This window comes from Octopus sinensis, linkage group LG1 (assembly GCF_006345805.1).
Source record: "Octopus sinensis linkage group LG1, ASM634580v1, whole genome shotgun sequence".
Classification (NCBI taxonomy): Eukaryota; Metazoa; Mollusca; class Cephalopoda; order Octopoda; family Octopodidae; genus Octopus; species Octopus sinensis.
In genome coordinates, this window is record NC_042997.1 from 106,525,266 (window position 1) to 106,545,319 (window position 20,054).

The window sequence follows — 20,054 nt, forward strand, 5'->3', positions numbered from 1 at the left end:
TACTGGAGCAACACTTACTTAAAGAGATTGATCCCAAGACTTATTCTTTGTAAGCGTGGTACTTATTCTATCAGTTTCTTTAACTGAATCATTAAGTTTCGGGGAAAAATATACACCAACATTGGTTGTCAAGCAACAGTGGGGAGACAAACACAGACGCACACATATAAATATATTCATATATAGATGTATATATGATGGGCTTCTTTCAGCTTCTGTCAACCAAATCCACTCGCAAGGCTTTGGTCGGCCTGAGATTATAGCAAAGGACACTTGCCCAAGGTGCCATGTAGTGGAACTGAACCCAGAACCATGTGGTTGGGAAGCAAGCTTCTAACCACACAGCCACACCTATATATATATATATATATATGTACACACACACACACACACACACACACATCAGATATATTTTTGAAAAATCATAACTTTTAAAGCCCATCAGTATTTAAAAATGATAACAGCTTTCCCACCAAGAGAAGACTACCAGTTGCAAGAAGCTGAATATGAGCAGCTCCTCTGAGTAATGCAGGAACACCAATCAACTTGTATGAGGGCTTCACAAGGTTTTTAACATCTGAAGAACACCAATACAAGGCATCATTGACAGAAGGACATAGAATACTAACAGCTTCCATTGTATTTCTTCGAGTTGACTTATACTGACATTCAGAAATTTCCTGATGAAGGTTGTACCACACAGTCTGCATATCTCTGCAATGTTCCATATTCTCCAGGGTAGCTAATTCTTTGAGATCTAGTCAAGATATTAAGAATAAAATAAAAGTTTGAGTAAACATTCTAATTACATTCCATATTCAAATATCACAAAGGTCAAATTTGTCTTTATTCTTCCCAAGATTACAAGAAAGGGAGTTGCATTAGGGCCAATTTCATTTTATTGACTTTGGGAGCTGGAGTCCCAAAGGTAGTTAGAAGTTGTATTTTGATTTCCTTCTGGTGACTCCAACAAAGTCATTAGGGTCATGCCTTTTCTCCCCTTGCCATTTGTTTAGAAATCATCAATAAAGTAAAAAGGGGGAGTCTTGTTGTATAAATAACTGTTGGTCTTCCATATAAAATGTGCCCAAGCCTGCACCCAAAATAGATACAGTTCCAGGAGTTCACAAGACTGAAAAATGCTTATAACATACTTGAGAAACAGGGAAAGAGGAGAATAACAGAAAGAGCCAAAAATAGCAAGTGGAAGATGCACATATTCCATGAGCAGAGCAAATGAAAACATCTATCAATAGGAAGTTAACAACTTAGTCTTTTTTTCAACTGTACAATGACATAATTACTTCACATATCAGAACAACCACCACAAACAAAGAATACATATCAAAATTTACACTGCAATAAATACTATGCCCTGCAATATCACTTTTTAACATTATAATTATCTATGCGAAGTCACTATCCCTTGGTGATTTTACATATATAGTTTTATCAAAACTGAGCAACCTCATAGCAACAAAAAACCTTATGGGTTACTGACTTCCACAAATCTGAAAAGAGACCTATAATAGTATTTGTCTGTCTTAATAAAGTTCCCCCAACTCATGCAAACTAGAGCAAAATGGACAGTAAAACAATAATGATGAGAGATGTATGAATGTGCATGAGGGAGGGGAGAAGGAATAGAGGAGAAGAGGAGATAGAGGAGAGGGGATAGAAGAGAGAGAGAGAGAGAGAGAGAGAGAGAGTAAAGATAGCAAGTACTGAAGGAATTTTAAATGGTAGCAAACACTTACCTTCAATAACTTTAGGATTATGTTGAAGATTTGGCAGGAAAATTACAACATCAAATGAACATTCCTAATTATAACAAAAATAGAAAAATATGACAATCACATTCATAACAAAATGTTAATTCTTTTATCATTAAAATTTTTTAAGTCTTTTATTTGTTCTTAGTAAATTAATACAAGAGGAACATCACAAAATGTGGTTGTTTCTAACCTTCACATATGTTTATATGTTCACAGAGTCCTATTTGTCTGTACTATGATGTTTGAATCTGTAATCTATGCAAAGTCATGCTTTGCATCAAGAATATCTTAGTTTGCCCTATGTAGTTTTCTCCACATTCTGAACATGTTATTCTATAAATTAGATTTTCAAATGCACAGATTAAGTTATTTTCCCCATTTTGAAGAGCTGTCTTTGTTTACAACAGATCTCCAACATTTCTGACAGATTTAAACATATACCACAGTTGGATCATTTGCCTTTTTTCACTGCTGGTTCTATTGTGTGTAGTTTGGCCTTTGTTAATATTTTTTCAATGATTTCAGCAATCTTTTGCTTTTAATAAATGTTATATGTTTGAAAACTTTATTTCATTCTAACACCTATTTATTGAAGATTGCTATGCTTTGGAATGAGAGGAACATTGCTGCAGCAGTGACTCTCAAAGAGTCTACTTGGTGCTTGCCAATGCCTTGCAAGCATTTGTTGCTAGAAAAATAAAATTCATGCTTTGATATGTAAGAAACAGTGAATAATGCATTCACTTGTACTACAAAAAGCCTTCTGGGATGTAAAAAAAAACAGTCAATGCAATTCTACATATACATTTAAGATATGACACGCAGATGAAAATTTAAATTTAATGCTATTTCAATTGCATTCAGAGCTTTAAAAGACTGAAAGGCTTTCTGTAATATCATTGAAAGTATTATCTACCATTTCTTATATATCTGGTAAACAGCACTGACCAGCTAGAAGTAGGGCAAAACATGCTTGGCATTCTTCTGAGTCATTGCTGTGCCGTTTTGCTCCAGTATACACTGTGTTTTTAACACATGTCCATGAAAAGATTTTCTCTTAGATAAAAACTACAGCATTGTACCTTTCAATTTATAAGGATACACAGATGGCAACATTTTATTGTAACTTTTTTTTATACAATCAATTTTTATTACAGTACCTCTATCTCTCTCATACTATATATATATATATATATATATAGCGAGAAGTTGAGGTTACAAGAGATAATGGTGTCATTCAGACACCATTGTTATTATTAATTAATATTCTAGAAACAGCTGTAAGACTTTCTATCTATAAATGCTCTAATATCTATACAGCCTTGGGTTTTTTTATCTCATTACGCAAAAAATTCATATGTATATATATATATATATATATATATATATATATATATACATACATATGAATTTTTTGTGTAATAGACAGAAGGTCTTACAGCTGTTTCTAGAATATTAATTAATAATAATAATGGTGTCTGAATGACACCATTATCTCTTGTAACCTCAACTTCTCGCTATATATATACACTACCGTCAGAAATTAATTAGCACCCTTGATTTGCTCTTTACTCAAGGTATGTACTGTCACCTAGTGGCCATATCTCGAACTATTGCTTTGTTGCGAGTTCACTGTTGCGCAGAACGATGACGTAACTTTGTTTGCAGAGCAGTTTGAGAGTCTACAGCCTTATGATGTTGACATAGTAGCGCAACAACTTGGAGTGCGGATGCAGACAAATCTTCCTTTGTTTAATAGATATAGGTAGCGCCTCGCAAGGACCGAAATCACACCATACTAAGTTTTCTCATCGCGTAAGACGTTTTGAACAGCTCATAAGGTTAATTGATTTAACCTATTTAATGTAGAAATTTGAGAAGTGCTAATTAATTTCTGACGCAAGTGTATACATATATATATTTATTGGGTAAAAAAGTTGTCAGAATTTTGGAAAAAATTCTTTTATATTTCTTCATTATTATTATTAGCGCTTTCATTCCTTTCAAGAACTTGTCAAATAGAATTATGTGAATGTACAAACAGCTTGTTCATTTATATAAAATAGATGTTTAGATGTTTTGTTTTTTTGAGGGGGAGTGTAGAGAAGAGAATATTGTTATTGTTTTTTTGGGTGAGGTTCCATGACACTGGAGATGGATAGATAGAAATATAGGCTGATAGGTAGGCAGGAAGATGGCTGATAGGTAGGCAGGCAGGGGGAAACAGAGAGAGAGGAGTTTCCACCTTCCTATTCACCATTCATTTATTTATTTATCTAGTCCTTTACCATTGTATTGGAATGGGTTTATGGATGGTGACCTGTTCATAAAAAAAAAAAAAGCAGGTTCGGTTTGGTCATCACATTTTCATAAGTTTTGAATTAAAATCTTCAACCAAAACTTAGTCACAATTTATGTTCTTAACACTAGCTGAATGATGACTAAGTTATTTTACTAAATTCTTTGTTGTATTTAAAGTAACTGAAAGAAATACAGAGCAACTCAAAATAAATACAGTAACAAAAGGGTTAAAGATGTATCCATAAGTACTTGCTCCATTTCAAAGATAATCTGCCATAAGCTTTCTTAAATGAAATAATGAAACATTGAGTGCTTTATTGATATATGCCTGGACTGTTTAATCCCTTTTACTTGTCATATAATCTATTATTCTCTATTACTAATGGAGTGAATCCTTACATCTGTGCTTTTAACACTAGAAATAACAGCCAAATATCCATCAGACGACACCTAACAACTTAAAAATTTTAAAGAGATGTTGTCATAGAAATATTGTGGTTGAATCAGAGACAATGTTCACAACTGTCACACTTCTGATCCTATGTCCACTCAAAAATAAAGCTGAGTTAGGGCTAAACAAAAACAAGAGTAACAATTTACCTTTAAAATAGAGAGGAGATTTTTCACTTTCCTTCCTCCAGTTACAGTGAACATCAAAACACGGATCATCTTCGTACTTGATCTGTTGAGGAAAAACACCACTAAGTTATGATATCTGGATTAAGTAAATACTTTGATACAAAGTAAAAAGAAAGAGAAGAAATAATAAAAAAAGAACAGTATTAATATGATGTGAAATATAAATTTATCGAATAGCTAAAGTTCAAGTACATTATATTGATGGCAGCATTAATTCATATACTCAGGTATTAGATCTGAAACCAGTGACTGAGCTTGTGCCAGTGCCTGAAGTGACTGTCCAGGCCAAATGTGGTATAGAAGAGCCTTATTGCAGGTGAAGTTGGCCTCAGGCACCAGACCATGCAGAGCCCCCAAATTCCGTTTTCAGGACCAGTTCAAGACCACTCTCTTCTGCTGCTCCATTGACACAAATACCTGGGAGACAGTTGCCAAGGACTGCTCAAAGTGGCAGTATGTCATCATTTAGGGAACAGACATGATGGAAAATAACAGGCAGAGATCAAGCACCAAAGATGCAAAGAGTAACATTAGATCAACAAATATAAAAGTTTCATGAAGCTGTATGGTCATGTGGTTTGTATGTTGCATTCAAGATCATAATCTGGATTTGATTCTTGAACTGGGCTGCACATTTTTTCATTGAACATGGTACTTCATTTCACAATGCTCCAACCAACTCAGCTGAAATGAGTGGCACCGAGTCCCCTCTTCTTTGATATTTCATTCTATTATGGGTGAGAGGACCAAGAAAGTGTCTAGGTCTGCTCATAATTTAGATAACTTAGATTGATTTCGGCCATTATCGTCCCAGGCCATGACTAACTCAATAGCACCACCTGGAAAAGTGTTTTAGTTAATTATTTCGGGACACCATGGACCACTCAAGCAGAGAGTTGTTGTTGGTTGAGAAGTATCCAGGTGTAGGTGGTTTATCCAGTATATCCTGGAGGAATTTGTCCAGGTATTGTCTGAAAGTTGTGGGGTCTTTTCCTACTTTAATTTCTTTCAGAATAACATTGAAAAGAGCAGGACAATTTGCAGTGAAGAAATTGTGTCGCAATGTTCTTATGTGATGTGATCTCGACCTTTGTAGGGGACACATTACACAGGGGCCTAGTCTTGGGTGAATTGTAAATATAATACCGATGTCATTTAGATAATATTGGTGGAATATTTTCCACATGGTGCAAATAATGTATCGCTCACGGCGACGTTACAGACAGTAGAGTTTCAGCTGTTTAAATTAAGCACAATAATCAAGTTCCATCATACTGTTTATTTTTTTGGTGATTGATTTTTGTGGCACTTCGATCCTCGCTATGTCTTGTTTTGTGTAGAGGGACCACAATGGGCAGCAGTATTCAAGGTGGGGGCCTAGCGAATGTGGAGAAGAGAAGGATGATGGTTTCATGATCCCTAGATTGAAAAGTTCTAAGGATCCATGAGTACATTCTGCAGGCAACATCGACTTTTTTGTTGATGTGCACATTCCAGCTAAGGTTGCTGTCGACAGTTACATTCAAGTCTCTGATACTATCTGACGGTAGTGTATATGGTTGTTTGAGTGTGCCCCCTTTTCCAAAGTGGATGAGCTCAAATTTTTCCTTGTTCAACTGCATATTCCTTTTTTATGCCCACTGGGTTACTGCACATAAGTCTGATTGAAGCATCATTTGATCATATGCTCCCTTGATGACTTTCTGGAGCTTAGGGTCATCTGCAAATATTTTAATGGTGCTATGTTCAATGGAATTGGCAATGTCAGTGATAGAGACAATAAAAAGAAGTGGATGCAGCACAGTACCCTGAGAGACTCCACTGATGACTTTTGCTGGTCTTGAGTGGATGCCATCAACCACAACATGCTGGGTCCTGTTTGTTAGGAAATACCTAATCCATTGAAGTAGCTTTCCACCGACTCCAGCATTGGATAATTTCCTTAACAGTATATTGTGGTCAACTCTGTCAAAGACCTTGCTGAAATCAAGGTATATGACATCCGCGTTGGAGCCCTCACTTAGTGCATTTAAGATGTCATCAAAGTGGTGGAGGAACTGTGTTGGACAGTCCCTCCCACCATGAAAGCCATGCTAGTTGCAATTTAGGAGATGATTTCGTTCTAGGAAGGCTGTTATTCTTGATCTCAACACTCTCTCAAATACTTTGATGATATGTGAGGTGAGTGAGATTGGACAGTAGTTTACAGGGAGTGATCTATTTCCCTTTTCAAAGATAGGAATGACTGACTGGGAGAGGTTTTGAGGGATAAAACCGCCATTCATTGATTTCCTCCAGAGATTTGCAAGAGGAGCAGCAAGTTGCTGTCTGTATTCCTTCAGCACGCTAGCAGGGAACCTATCTGGACCCACTGCTGAATCAGGTTGGATTTCTTTTACTGGTGCTAGGATATCAGTGGCGTTGAAGGTTATGTTGGAAAGGACATGCTGAGGATTCAAAGAAGCAAAGCTGCTTGAGTCAACTGAATCAGGGTCACTGAAGACAGAACAGTATTGACTTTGCAGGATCTCAGCCATGTCTTTGGCATCACTGTGAAGAAATGCTGTTTCTGTCAACCAGTGGGCCAATAGAGGAAACTGTGGTCCTACGTGTTTTTGCAAAGGAGTAAAAGACCTTAGGATTATTCTTGATATTTTTAATAGCCCAGCCTTCCTCTGCAGCTCTTTGGTCATTTATGAGAGTTCTCATACAGTCCTGCAGTTGTTGCTTCTTTGATTCCAAGGTTGTTAATGTTCACAATTGGGGCTGCTGCTGAAGATGGTATTTTAGAGTATTGATTTTTCGGTTTATTCTTTTTGTTCTCCTGGTGAGCACTTATCTCTGTTTTGGAATCCTGCATCTATTGGGCTATATGGTTAACTAAAACAATTAACAGAAGCATGGCATGTGCTTGCAAGGGGTTGGGTGAGAAGTATTAAAGTTTACACTCATTATACTAAAGTTTTGGTCCAAATGTATTAAGCAAAAACTTAAGTATATTAAAATTTAAATTCAAGTATCATCGCTACCACCACCATTATTTAACATTCACTTTTCTGCGCTTGCATAAGTCAGATAGAATTCATCAAGATAGAGATTTTCGACAGCCAGATGCCCTTCCCGTCACCAAGCCTCACCTACTTCCAAGCAAGGTAATATTTATTTTCCATGGCCAGACATGATTTTCACAGATGACTGGAAATAACAAACTCACTTGTATGATGGTGATGCTCATTTACAACCATCATGATGACAATACAAAAGCTACACACACACACACACACTTACCATATATGTATATATATAGTGTTCAATTTATAGGAAAGATCCAGGAGATTGATTATAAGGTAGCTAAATGTTGCTTAAGTGTCCCAGCAATCAATGGTCACACTTGTGTGAGATTTGATTCCGGAGAGAAGCGAGATGTATAATACATAGGAAAAATTTAAAATGGAGACAAATGCGCAAGATGTTATTAAATCAATTATATCTTCATATCATCAAAATGAGTTAATAACATCTAGAGCATTTGTCTCCATTTTCAATGTTTCCTATATATGTACACGTATGTATATTTGAATGAAAAGAAGAATTCTTTAGCACATCTTTATAAATGTTTCCGTACCATTTGCAACATCAGTTTACGTAAAAATTCAAAAAGAAAAAAAAAAGTAATATTTGTGGTTTTAGACATTGGAGAGGCACTTTTTCAGACTTGCATCAAAGACATGCTGTCACATTCTATGTCTATCAGACGTCGTTGATAGGAAAATATTGGGGGGGGGATAAAAAAAAGATTAAAAAAAAGTATGTGGGACAAGTATGTGAGCATGGGGTGGATTAAGAGGGTGGATACACATAATAGAAGAATAAGGTGGTGGTGATGATGATGATGATGATATAGTGGGTAGTGGTACATATAGCAGAACAGTTTATCTAGACTGATATCTTTGCAGGGGAACCATTCCACAAGGTAAAAAAAGGCTGTAAGCGGGGTTAAGTTGAGTGTGTATAGCGGCAATTACACAAAATATGTATATATGTATACATGCAAAATAAGAGAAAGCAAAAAGAGGATACTTTCAGATGATGAATTTTTAAGCATGAACATATAGATATTTATAGAAATAGATTCAACTCACACAGAGTACAAACAACAGAGAAAATTAAAGCGGTGGAAGAAAGGTGTTATAAGTTCAACAACAGATGAACTACATTTACCTACCAACATTATTATGGATCTCCAAACCCCCAGAAACAGCTGTTGGACTTATAATTGCCGCGCTCTCTCCCCACCCCTATACACACACACACACGCACATATATATATATATGACACACCTCTTACAGTTATTTTCAACTAGCAGTGTTAGGATCAGGAAAGAAAAATGCACAAAAAGTTATTTGGCTAGAAAAGGGAGAAATAAAGCAAACAGTATAATACATAATGAAAAAAGGATATATAAAGTAATTTGATGAAACAGCACATTACTTCATACTACGTACTTGGATTTCATCTCTAGATTACATTGTTTCAGAAACCAGTCAGCACAGGCCTATCAAAAATATAGAGAGGGATACATGTCATATAAAGTTCTAATTACTGTTTTAAAGACTAGATTTTCACCTAAAACAGAAATTCATACATTGGAATTGTGTTAATTTTGACAAATGTAGTTTGAAGGTGGTATGGAATAGAGTATTAAAATGGAAAGGAATGATGAGGATTTAAAAATGATCCAATAGTAATTTTAAGACAAAATAAGTTACAGCAATGCCTAAATTGCTTTTCAGATTAGACACATTTCCATTGCAGTCATTCTGGTATCATTCTAAACCTATTTTGATGCAGAAAACCCTGTCGTTGTTGTCATAGGAATACAGTGACAGTGACTTCTAAACTGTATGATGCCCTATTCTATACCTATAAATAAAAATAGAAATGTCATACCAGGCAACAGTTCAGATACATGTTCAACATATTTGGCCAAATATTCTAGGTATTTAAGAAACAATGTGATAAAAATTAGGTGTAGGAACAATTATATTTAATCTTTCATATTAATTTTTCCTGTTTTTCAGGTGGTCAGAATATGCATCAGAATAACTGAGCTTAGGCTAATATCATAGGAAATAGGACAGCAACAGTGATTTCTGCTTATGCGTTACTGTTAGAACTGACAGACAAGGAAAGGACTGCTACCAAGAGGTTTCCAGCAGATTACCTCAAAATTTGTAAACGAAACAAGGTTCTAATAAAATAGAGAATGATACAGTGGTAGAAATGTACTGTAAAGAAACAGAAAAACCAAGAGGCAGACTGGAAAAGGACAGAAGGAAGGAGAACACAAGAAATGATATTAAGTAGATTGAAGATAAACTAAACATCAGGCATACCTAGTAAGAAGAGATGTTGAAAGTAAGAGATTAACCAATATTCTATGTTGTGAGAAACAAGCATGAGTTCTTTCTGGATTGTGAGGCAATGTGTCAGTGTAAATTGAGATGTCATTGTTGAAAAGTGTGTTACGGAGTATTAACATCACACTCTGATGCTGAGAAGGAGGTAAGGAAATGCTACTATGAGAGATTATTGTAAGTACAATACATGGAAGAGAGTCCCTGACCAGACACAATAGAGAGACTTGATACTGAAGTTGATAACTATACAACTGAAAGGGCTTTTTATGGATACAACAGCTGGGAAAGCAACTAGACTATCAAGAGTAACCTCCAATGTTGAAAATATCCGCCGAAATAGGACATACAAGTCAATTTCATTGTAATTCAAATAGTACAGGGAACTTCTATTTCCATGCTCCCAGGCACAGAGGCCCTTAATCATGCAATGTTACTCAACATGCAAACACTACTAAGTGAAACCCAGCTGTGCTGATCTGGTCAGATGGCCAGAATAGATGACATATGACTTCCAAAACATCTTTTCCACAACAAGTTGGTAGAGGAGAAAAGTTAGGTCAGTAGGCAGCTCAAACTCATTTAGACCACAAGGATTCCAGAATCCTTGAGTCACAGAATCCTAGAGTCACAGAATCCTAGAGTCACAGAAGATTCTTGTATCAGAAAGATCTACCTGATATAGTTTCATAATCAAAAGTGTATTATTGTTAGGACAAGGCAGGGGCAGATGAGCTGAGCAGAAAAAAGAGAGGAGATGATCCAGAGCTTTTTGTGCAAGGGCAAAAAAGAATTTGTCAGTTACTACCAGACATATCCATAAATAAAATCATGGCTATCATCCATATGGATGGACAAATAAGGAAGACCACCAATGATTAAGACAGTGACTGCATCTTCAACTACTAAATAAAGCAAAGGAGATGCTCTAGAAAGGAGCAGCTACAGGGACACTAAATTGATATATCAGGTTATGAAAGTAACAGAAATAATTATAGTGCAGCTAATCATAAAATATATAACTTAAATATTTGGGTTTGTGCCAGGAGAGAGAACCACTGATATCTTTGCTGCTAGTGAAAAAACTGTAGTTCTTAAATAAGAGAAAAACACACTACCTAATATTCATTAGGCTAAAGAAGGCTTCTGATAGAGTATAATATTTTGGTGGTCCCTAAGGAAACTTGTGTAGCAATATTGCTTTCTGCACTGTTTGAGAAAAATATTAAGAATGATCTCGTTTGAGATTACAAACATCTTTGGCTAGTTTAACCTTGTTGTGTCCACTATTCTGATTGGTTAGCATCTAAGCGCAGTCTGTCTCTACTTATTTCGTGCCAGTGTGTAAACTGACCAATCACAGCTTTCGGATAGGACTTTTCATTTGAGCCATCTTAACTCTTTAAATAGGCTGATCATATCACGATTCAACATCTTTCGGCTTAAGACCTTTTAAGATCTTAGTCCGAGACCACACAGAGCTTACTCAACCATGTTCCAGTTCGAAAGGCAGACGACAGCCAAGCCAACCATAATATGAAGACGCTATTGTAAACCAGCGACAGACATAACGTCATCACCAACATTGTCTCCATCTACGAAAACTCATGCTGTTAGTGTGAAAATCTCACCACGGAAAAACAGTTGCAGTATATATATCTGAAAGAATATCTATATCAAGAGAAAAATATGCACAAGTGACTCAACTAATCTCAGCTCTGAGACTCAAATCTTGTATAGAATTCATTATCGTGTACTACATGAACTTCATTTTAACTCAAAATGTTGAGACTTCTCTTATGCTCTGTTGTATTTGCATAAACCTTATTCTGTACTTCTTTCGCACACACGAACACATAGACACAAATATTATAAGCAGGCATTCATGACACAACACTACGCTAATAATAACAAATCACTTTGTACACTGTGAATAAAATCTATCTTCTCTTTATAAAAGTAGAACGGTTTTTGGAGTCCTTATTTCATATACTTTGGCACTGTTTATAAACATGTATTATGGCTTATATAACATTATGTTATGTTATGTCGGAATGCGGCCGGACGCTGTTGTACAAGAGGAGAAATATGTCGCCGAAACTCCTCACATGCGATCGTATTCTAACACTTGTGAGAGTCATGTAAATTATGTACAAGTACATTAGGTACAGTGATTTGCACTTATCTAAGAACTTCTAGAGTTTTCTCACAAATATCAAAGATGTCAGTGATTCTCTCTCCCGGCACAAACTCAAACTGCATCTCATTTAAGCTATCTTCTGATTAGCTGCACTGTAATGCTGTCTGCTACTTTCAGAACCTGACATATCAATTTAATGTCAACAAGATGAGAATTAATACTACATTCAGTGAAGAATTTAATATAGAAGGAAGTGTCCATCAGGGCTGTTCTCAGCCACTTCCTGTTTATTATAGCTATCCAGACATTAACAGAGAACTCCTGTATGCTAATGATCTAGTCCTCATAACCAAAATTTTCAATGACTTGCTAGAAAATTTCCAAATATAGAAACAGGACTATAGGCCTAAAAATAAACCTATTGAGGATATAAAGTTTTACAGATCAAATGAATATATAAAACTCTATAGACATCGAGGAAGTAGCCATGCACAATATACAGAAAAGAAGTAGCTTGAAATAATTTTATGCTGTGTACCATTGTGAAGTATGGTACACAAAAGATACAGTGTCTGACATAAATGGCCTTTGTATATAAAAGATGCATAGGCTTAATTAGTAGTTAGAATAGCCATCACATGAATTTTTTCAACACTCGTGAAGTTCTCTAGAAGTAGTATACAACTTCTGTTACTTAGGTGTCAAAATTAACAGTGGAGGCAGCTGCTGCAAAATCATAATAGGTAGAATAGTAAAATAAGAACAAGGTGGAAAAAGTTCAAAGAACTATTACTTCTGCTGAGAACAAAGGGCTACTCTCTCTGAAAAAAAAAAAGCCAGAGTGTATGTTACATACACACAAAATAGGATACTTTGTGGAAGCAAATTATGGCCACTGAAAGTGGAGATGTGCAAAGGCATATATAAAATGATGTGAGTATACTCCACTGGATGTGCATAAACAATGATGTGTATCCTAACTATCATATATCACACATTTGAAATAATGGCCTTCCCTTAGACAGCTGGTTCATCTGAATCCTTTTTTACCCTTCAACTCATCATATTCATCATCATTATCCTCAAACGTCTGTTAAAGGACTATAACCAAAGAAATAGTGATGGAGACTGACTGAAGCAGTTGAACTTCACAAAGATGATGATGGATAGCAACAAATGACAAAATATTGTGTGGAAGAAAACTTCTCATCCATACAAACAGTAAAATCAACATGAAAATAATGATGATGATGGTGGTTTAACCCTTTTGGTAACAACCCCACTAAGAACATCCTTAGTTCTATGATAGAAACTTACTGTTTTTAAATGATCTAAATTAAAAACCTCCCATCAAAATTTCATATGAAGTTATGTTCCTTATACCAACTCAATAATAACAAAATTATCTTACTAAATTCTTCAATATTTTCAAAATTAATTAAAAGAAAGGCAATATATTTTAACAGAAATATGGTAATAAAAGGGTTAATGTTACAATAGAAATGAGGTTTCTTCTTACTTTCATGCTCTCCTCAGTGTGAGCACCATCCAAGTAGAAACTCACCGATTCATGTTTTATAATTTGCAATCGACCAGGTATGTGACAGGTCTTAATTCCTGCAGAGAAAGGCAACCAATGATTAGAATATGAATTTATTTCAACCTGCCATACCCAAGTCAATATTCTTAATATGAGATGCTTGATCTTAACATTCTTACTGAACTCTGAATTATATATGTCATCAACTTTCCTAATCTCACAAGGAATTGGTCAGTTCAGAGCTATAAAAGATGACATGTCCACGATGTTGAACCCAAAACTACAATGTTGCAAAACAAACTTCTCAATTATACATGTCAGCAACAATGAAAATCTTTTCAGGTAGAACATTTATTCATAAAAAGGAATCTTTCAAAGAATTTTTTAGACATGTTCCCTATACTAAAATGTGAGAGCAACATTGTTAGACTTAACCATAACAGAGATGAGAAAAGAGAGCTCTATATAAGTAATGTATTTGATGGCATTATAAGACATACATTTTACCACCATCAAAAAAATATCTCAAAAAGTCACCCAAGTCCCATATGCAAAAGATGGACCACCCATAAGCTTTAACCCTTTAGCATTCAGATTACTTTGTCGAATGTAATACTTATTTATTAACAGTTTTGAATTAATTATACATTATCTCATAGCTTTGGGGTTTTGATGATGTGATTGTTTATTTTTAGAATGACATCGCAGAGTAAGTGTGAGATGTCAGATCTGGCCTGTTTAAACATAAATCAGCTAGAATATTTGGGCTAGATATGGCCTGTTTAAATGAGACTATTTTTCCTGAATATGCACTGCTGAAATGAGGAGGAGGGCATCTAATATGCTCTCTTTTAGACAATGAAATATGAAACGTGAATATTATTTACATTTGACGGATATTTGACCTCATCTTGTTTGTTGCTGACATGTTTTGGCTGATATACCCTCCAGCCTTCATCAGGTGACTTGGGGAAATTTCAAACCTGGGTTCTCATTCCTAAGGTATTTTTCGATGTTGTTGTTGTTGTTATTATTATTATTATTATTATTCAGGTCACTGCCAGGAATCGAACTCGAAATTTTGGGGTTAGTAGCCCGCGCTCTTAACCACTACGCCATATGCCCATAATAATAATAACATTGAAAAATACCTTAGGAATGAGAACCCAGGTTCGAAATTTCCCCAAGTCACCTGATGAAGGCTGGAGGGTATATCAGCCGAAACGTTGCATTAACAACAAACATGATGAGGACAAATGTACATCAAATGTAAATAATGTACATAATTCCTCATCTGTTAAATATAGAACTGTATGAAACATGAATGTTCATATTTTTTTTTAATGTCCATTTTCTAGGATAACATGAATTGGACAAAAGACTCATTTCAGGCAATATTTTATGGTCAGGTGTTCTTGTTGCCAAGCCTTTATCTATTTTACAAAAAAAGATTTCTCTTATTCCATAGATTTTTGAATAAAACAAAGCAACAGATCATAATGTCTACAACAAATGCAATATTAATGTTTTCCGCTCAGTCAATGACAAGCAATGCTGTAAGATATCAATAACTGCACGCACATGCACATATACATGCATTCATGTGCAATGAGCTTCCATACATTTTCTGTATAGCAGATTCACTCACAAGGCATTGGTCAACTCAAAGCTATAATAGAAAATGTGTGTGTGTGTGTATCCAAGCATGTGTGTGTGAGTGAACATCTGCTTTCCAAGTTGGCAGGAATTGAAAAAGTTATCACAGTCAGTCAGTTCTTACTAGAAGTTACTGCTTGTAAAGATTAGAGCTCACATGTGTTGTTTAGCTTAGTTTCAACAAGTAGATAACCTTCCTATTGCCAACTACTTAACGGAGTGTATTGGATGCATTTTTTTTCATGGCAGCAACACAAAAGTACTCAGTGTCATAAGGTGTGTAGATTAAAAAAGGAAATACAAGGAACAATAACAGAAACTTGGAGATAACAAAATATTTACTAATGGTGGGATTCTATCAGTTCAGTACGGTAATAATTAAATATTGATCTGATTGCGACCTCAAGCCTTTAACAGCTTATTCAACCAGTTGAATAAGTTATTAATATGAAATTTGAGCTCCAAGTCAAATCAGTATTATCACTATACATTGTCATTCAACATCATTTTTTTCCATACTGGCATAGATTGAACAGTTTGACAGGAGCTGGCAAGTCAGCTCTACCATCCGTTTTGGCCTGGTTCCTACAGCTAGATTCCCTTGGTGACCTCACCGGTGCTGGTGCCACATGAAAAGCACTCACTACACACTGTAAAGTGGTTGGCATTAAGAAATATATCAAGTTGTAGAAATCATGTCAAGCAAATATTGGGGCTTGCTGGAGTCCTCTGGCTTGCCAGCTCCAATCAAACCATCCAACCTATGCCAACATGGAAAATGGACATTAAATGATTATGAGGAAGATGATGATGATGGTGGTGGTGGTGAATGCTTGATACAGTTACACTTTTTTTTTTCTTTAAGGATTTGACTTTGAAGAGTAAAATTGGAAACTAAAAGTTCCATCAACACTAGCTGCGATAATGCATTCTGTTGATTATGGTATATTGCATCTGGACTTTTAAATCAATAATTGACAAGACAAAAATAACATTTACCTCTAGTGAATTTGGAGAAATCTGGAAAGTCACAATCAAGAACTGGTAGGTTTGTTGACCCTAATTGGATATTGCAATCACTAAACCACTGTTTCCGAGAGTTCTCTGATAAGATTAGAGATAAAAGAGAGGGTATCAGATTATATAGGGGTAAAATGAGTCAGATGGTTATCTTCTAGCTTCAAATAAAGAAGACCACTAACACCAACATTTCAACATGCATGTAAACAAGAAAGCCTCTAAATCAGGCGTGGACAACCTTTTCCAAGAAGCAGGTCACTTTAGACATGATTCGTCATCAGACAGGCTACTCTACTAAAAAAAAATTCAAGGTATATTACCATTAGATATGCCATTCAGAAAGTCCTGAAAAACCACACATTTGCCCATGACTGCTTTAACCCTTTAGTGTTCAGATTAATCTGTCAAATGTAATAGCGGTATTTCATCTGCCGCTATGTTCTGAGTTCAAATTCCACTGAGATCGACTTTGCCTTTCATCCTTTCGGGGTTGATTAATTAAGTACCAGTTACGCACTGGGGTCGATATAATCGACTTAATCCATTTGTCTGTCCTTGTTTGTCCTCTCTTGTGGGTAGTAAAGAAATAGGTTATTTGTTCACATTATTTTGACTTATTGAAGTTCAAGAGGGGTGTCCACAATATTTGCTTGTAACTTTGTTAATTTTTTTACATACAGATTTGAAATTTTGTGAATGGGTGCTTATATACCAGTGGTTTATAGTTACATAATTTTAGCTGATCTTTCGGATTAAATTTGACTTTTATGGGCAGGTAAATTTAATTAATAGGTGCAAAAACAATAACATTATAGATAAACACTAAAATTGAAATTCTTAATGCATTTTACCTGTTTGATTTGTTACTAAAATTATACCAGATGTCAACCACTGACAATTTTGCCACTTTTCAAAATGAGGTACATTAATATGAATTAATTAACATACAGGTATAATCGGTTCAGGATTTTATTCTTTCTCTATATTTCATTGAAAATAAAGTATAAAACTCTTTTGCTAGTCAATATACCATTGGCTATGTACTCTTATACAATTTAATGAATACATTTACATAATAGAATGCATCTAATAAAAAAGCTCATTAGCAGGTGAAACAAAGGTGAATACAGATGTGTAACATACTGAAAATTAATATGTATTTCTCACTTTCATATATTATTTGTAATAAAATGAAAAGAATATATGATAGTATTACTATCAAACAACAAAACAGAGTTATGCCATATTCCTATTGTGAAACTGTTCAAAGTACCCTTTACACAAGGGCACTTTGCAAAATGAACACATGTATGTGGTCTTGACCTGATGTCCTTTTGCAGTTTTTCTTTTTTACAGCGAACACAATCTGCAAACTTTTTTTTCCTCCATCTGTTTTTCCCACTTATTGGAAGCCAATATTTCTCTATTTACATCCACCTCAGTTAATTTTGCTTTTCTCCCAGTTCTGTGCTTTCTGGAAGAAAAGCCATCATGTAACTGAGATGCAAAATCAACCCGAAATTTCAAATGGTCATAGTCCTTTGGTGGTGAAGGAACCTTGTAGCTTTTTACATAAACAATATATGAATTAACTATAGTTAGACATAATACTGGAGATATATGGATCACCATACCTTATCTCAGGACTCCAGCAGTTCCACAGTCAAGGAAGTTGCTTGCTACCAAACATGTTTATAGTAAAAAAAAGCTCACATTTCCGCAGTATCGGGTGGCTGCCATAATGGATCAGGTCTTCCATGAATAGAAATTATGAGTTGAGCATATTTATTTGTTTCCTCTGCGACGGTTTCAAAAAAACTTTTCAGTAAAAATTTTAATAAATAGTCTAATGGTGGAGAATCAGGAGATAGACTGTGTTGTGGACTAGTCTTTTCTGTGAAATCAGGAACTGTGGTCGATGTAGTAATTATCAACCATGTTGCCGTGATGTTTTCAATATCATTTTTATCACTTTTGTTATCAAAATCTTCCTTGTCCAATGAAGATTCATAAATATCAATATCAGATTCATCTGAAGACAAATCATTTGTTTTCATTTATGTTTTGTAAATCATCAAGAGTAAAACCTTCAAAGTTGGAATCAGTACTTGCTGAAACCATATCATTAAAAACTAAGATATACACTTCTCTTCAAACATTGAAAAAAACCAAGAAGTCTCAAAAGTTTCACAGTATTTTTATTTGAATAAAGGTGGAAAAGGCTTTTATCTTGCATTATCGCAAAGCTACAAGAATTCAATAACATGATTTGTTTATTTTTTAACAATTTCATAGAGGAATCAGATATCGCCAGATTTGGCCAGTTCAAACAAATAAAGGGGTATTATTTTCGGCCAGTTTTGGCCAGTGTGAACACTAAAGGGTTAAATAGTCGATCTACTGGGAATGGCAACCAAGACTCCCTCAGCACAATATAAAAAAAAAAAGAAATGGCAAGACTGGATGGTCATAGTTGATATGCTTTTGATCTAAGTTTATTTGACCAAAGAATTTCAGATGTGATTTAAATTCTTGCTTATTTTGTACATCATCATCATCATCATCATCGTTTAGCGTCCGTTTGTTTATTTGTAGTGAACACCACTATTTGTAGTGAACACCACTATTTGTAGTGAACAGTTTGCTTTTTATCCTTCTGAGGTTGATAAAATACATACCACCAATATAGTAATATGCATTTTTTACATGGCTTAATCACAGAAGGAAAAGCAGTATACATAACATTTTACAGGCTTCCAATAAAAATACCAAAGTGCCATATGGTAATGTTAATTTGTATAATAGATTAAGTCTACCACTCATATAAGTAGAAATAATATTAAAATAGACTGTTTGATTGATACATTTGTTTAAACTCTACTCACTTGTTCTAATTGTTTTAATGTTCTTCTTTCCATGCTAACATAGGTCAGATGAAATTCATCAAGGCAGTTTTTCTATGGTGGGATGCTCTTCTTGCCAACAAAACCTCAATTGTTTCCAAGCAAAATAATATTTTCTCTAGTTCTTTGGACATAAGCAGCACAAAGTTTTCATAAGAGATTGCAAACAGACAATACAGCTTATACACTGGTGATGTTTGTTTAGAATTAGCATGCAATATCAAGACAAGGAGAGACAAATACACACATTTGATGGAGTCCTTTCAATTTCCATCTACTAAATTTACACACAAGGAACAGGTCAGCCCAGAGTTATAGAAGGCACTTGCCCAATGTGCTGTGCAACTGGACTGAACAAGATGATTGCAAAGTGAGCTTCTTAAATACCTAACCACTAATATATTAGAAATCTACCACCTTGTATTGATACCAGACATCAATACATGGAAATAAGATGGCAAACTGGCAGAATTCTTAGCAAGACAAGCAAAATGCTTAGTAATATTTCTTCTGGCTTTACGTTCTGAGTTCAAGTGCCATCAGGGTTGACTTTGCCTTTCAGAGTTAATAACATAAATATCAGTTGAGTATGGCAGTCAATGTAATTGGCTTACCCCTTCCCCCGAAATTGCTGGCCTTGTACCAAAATTTGAAACCACTGT

General features: G+C 35.1%; 1 protein-coding gene across 1 annotated transcript in view; it reads right to left on the bottom strand.

The window, feature by feature from the left end:
* Positions 1-399: 399 nt before the first annotated feature.
* The window catches only part of LOC115216762 (folylpolyglutamate synthase, mitochondrial-like), a 60,066-nt gene continuing 40,411 nt past the window's right edge, over positions 400-20,054 (bottom strand). The window contains exons 8-13 of the mRNA XM_029786329.2: positions 16,469-16,573; positions 13,793-13,890; positions 9,222-9,271; positions 4,677-4,758; positions 1,758-1,821; positions 400-757 (exon numbers count right to left, since the gene is read on the bottom strand). Of these exons, the coding sequence (XP_029642189.1) occupies positions 432-757; positions 1,758-1,821; positions 4,677-4,758; positions 9,222-9,271; positions 13,793-13,890; positions 16,469-16,573 (725 nt within the window). The 3' untranslated portion in view covers positions 400-431. The remainder of the gene's footprint in view (positions 758-1,757; positions 1,822-4,676; positions 4,759-9,221; positions 9,272-13,792; positions 13,891-16,468; positions 16,574-20,054) is intronic.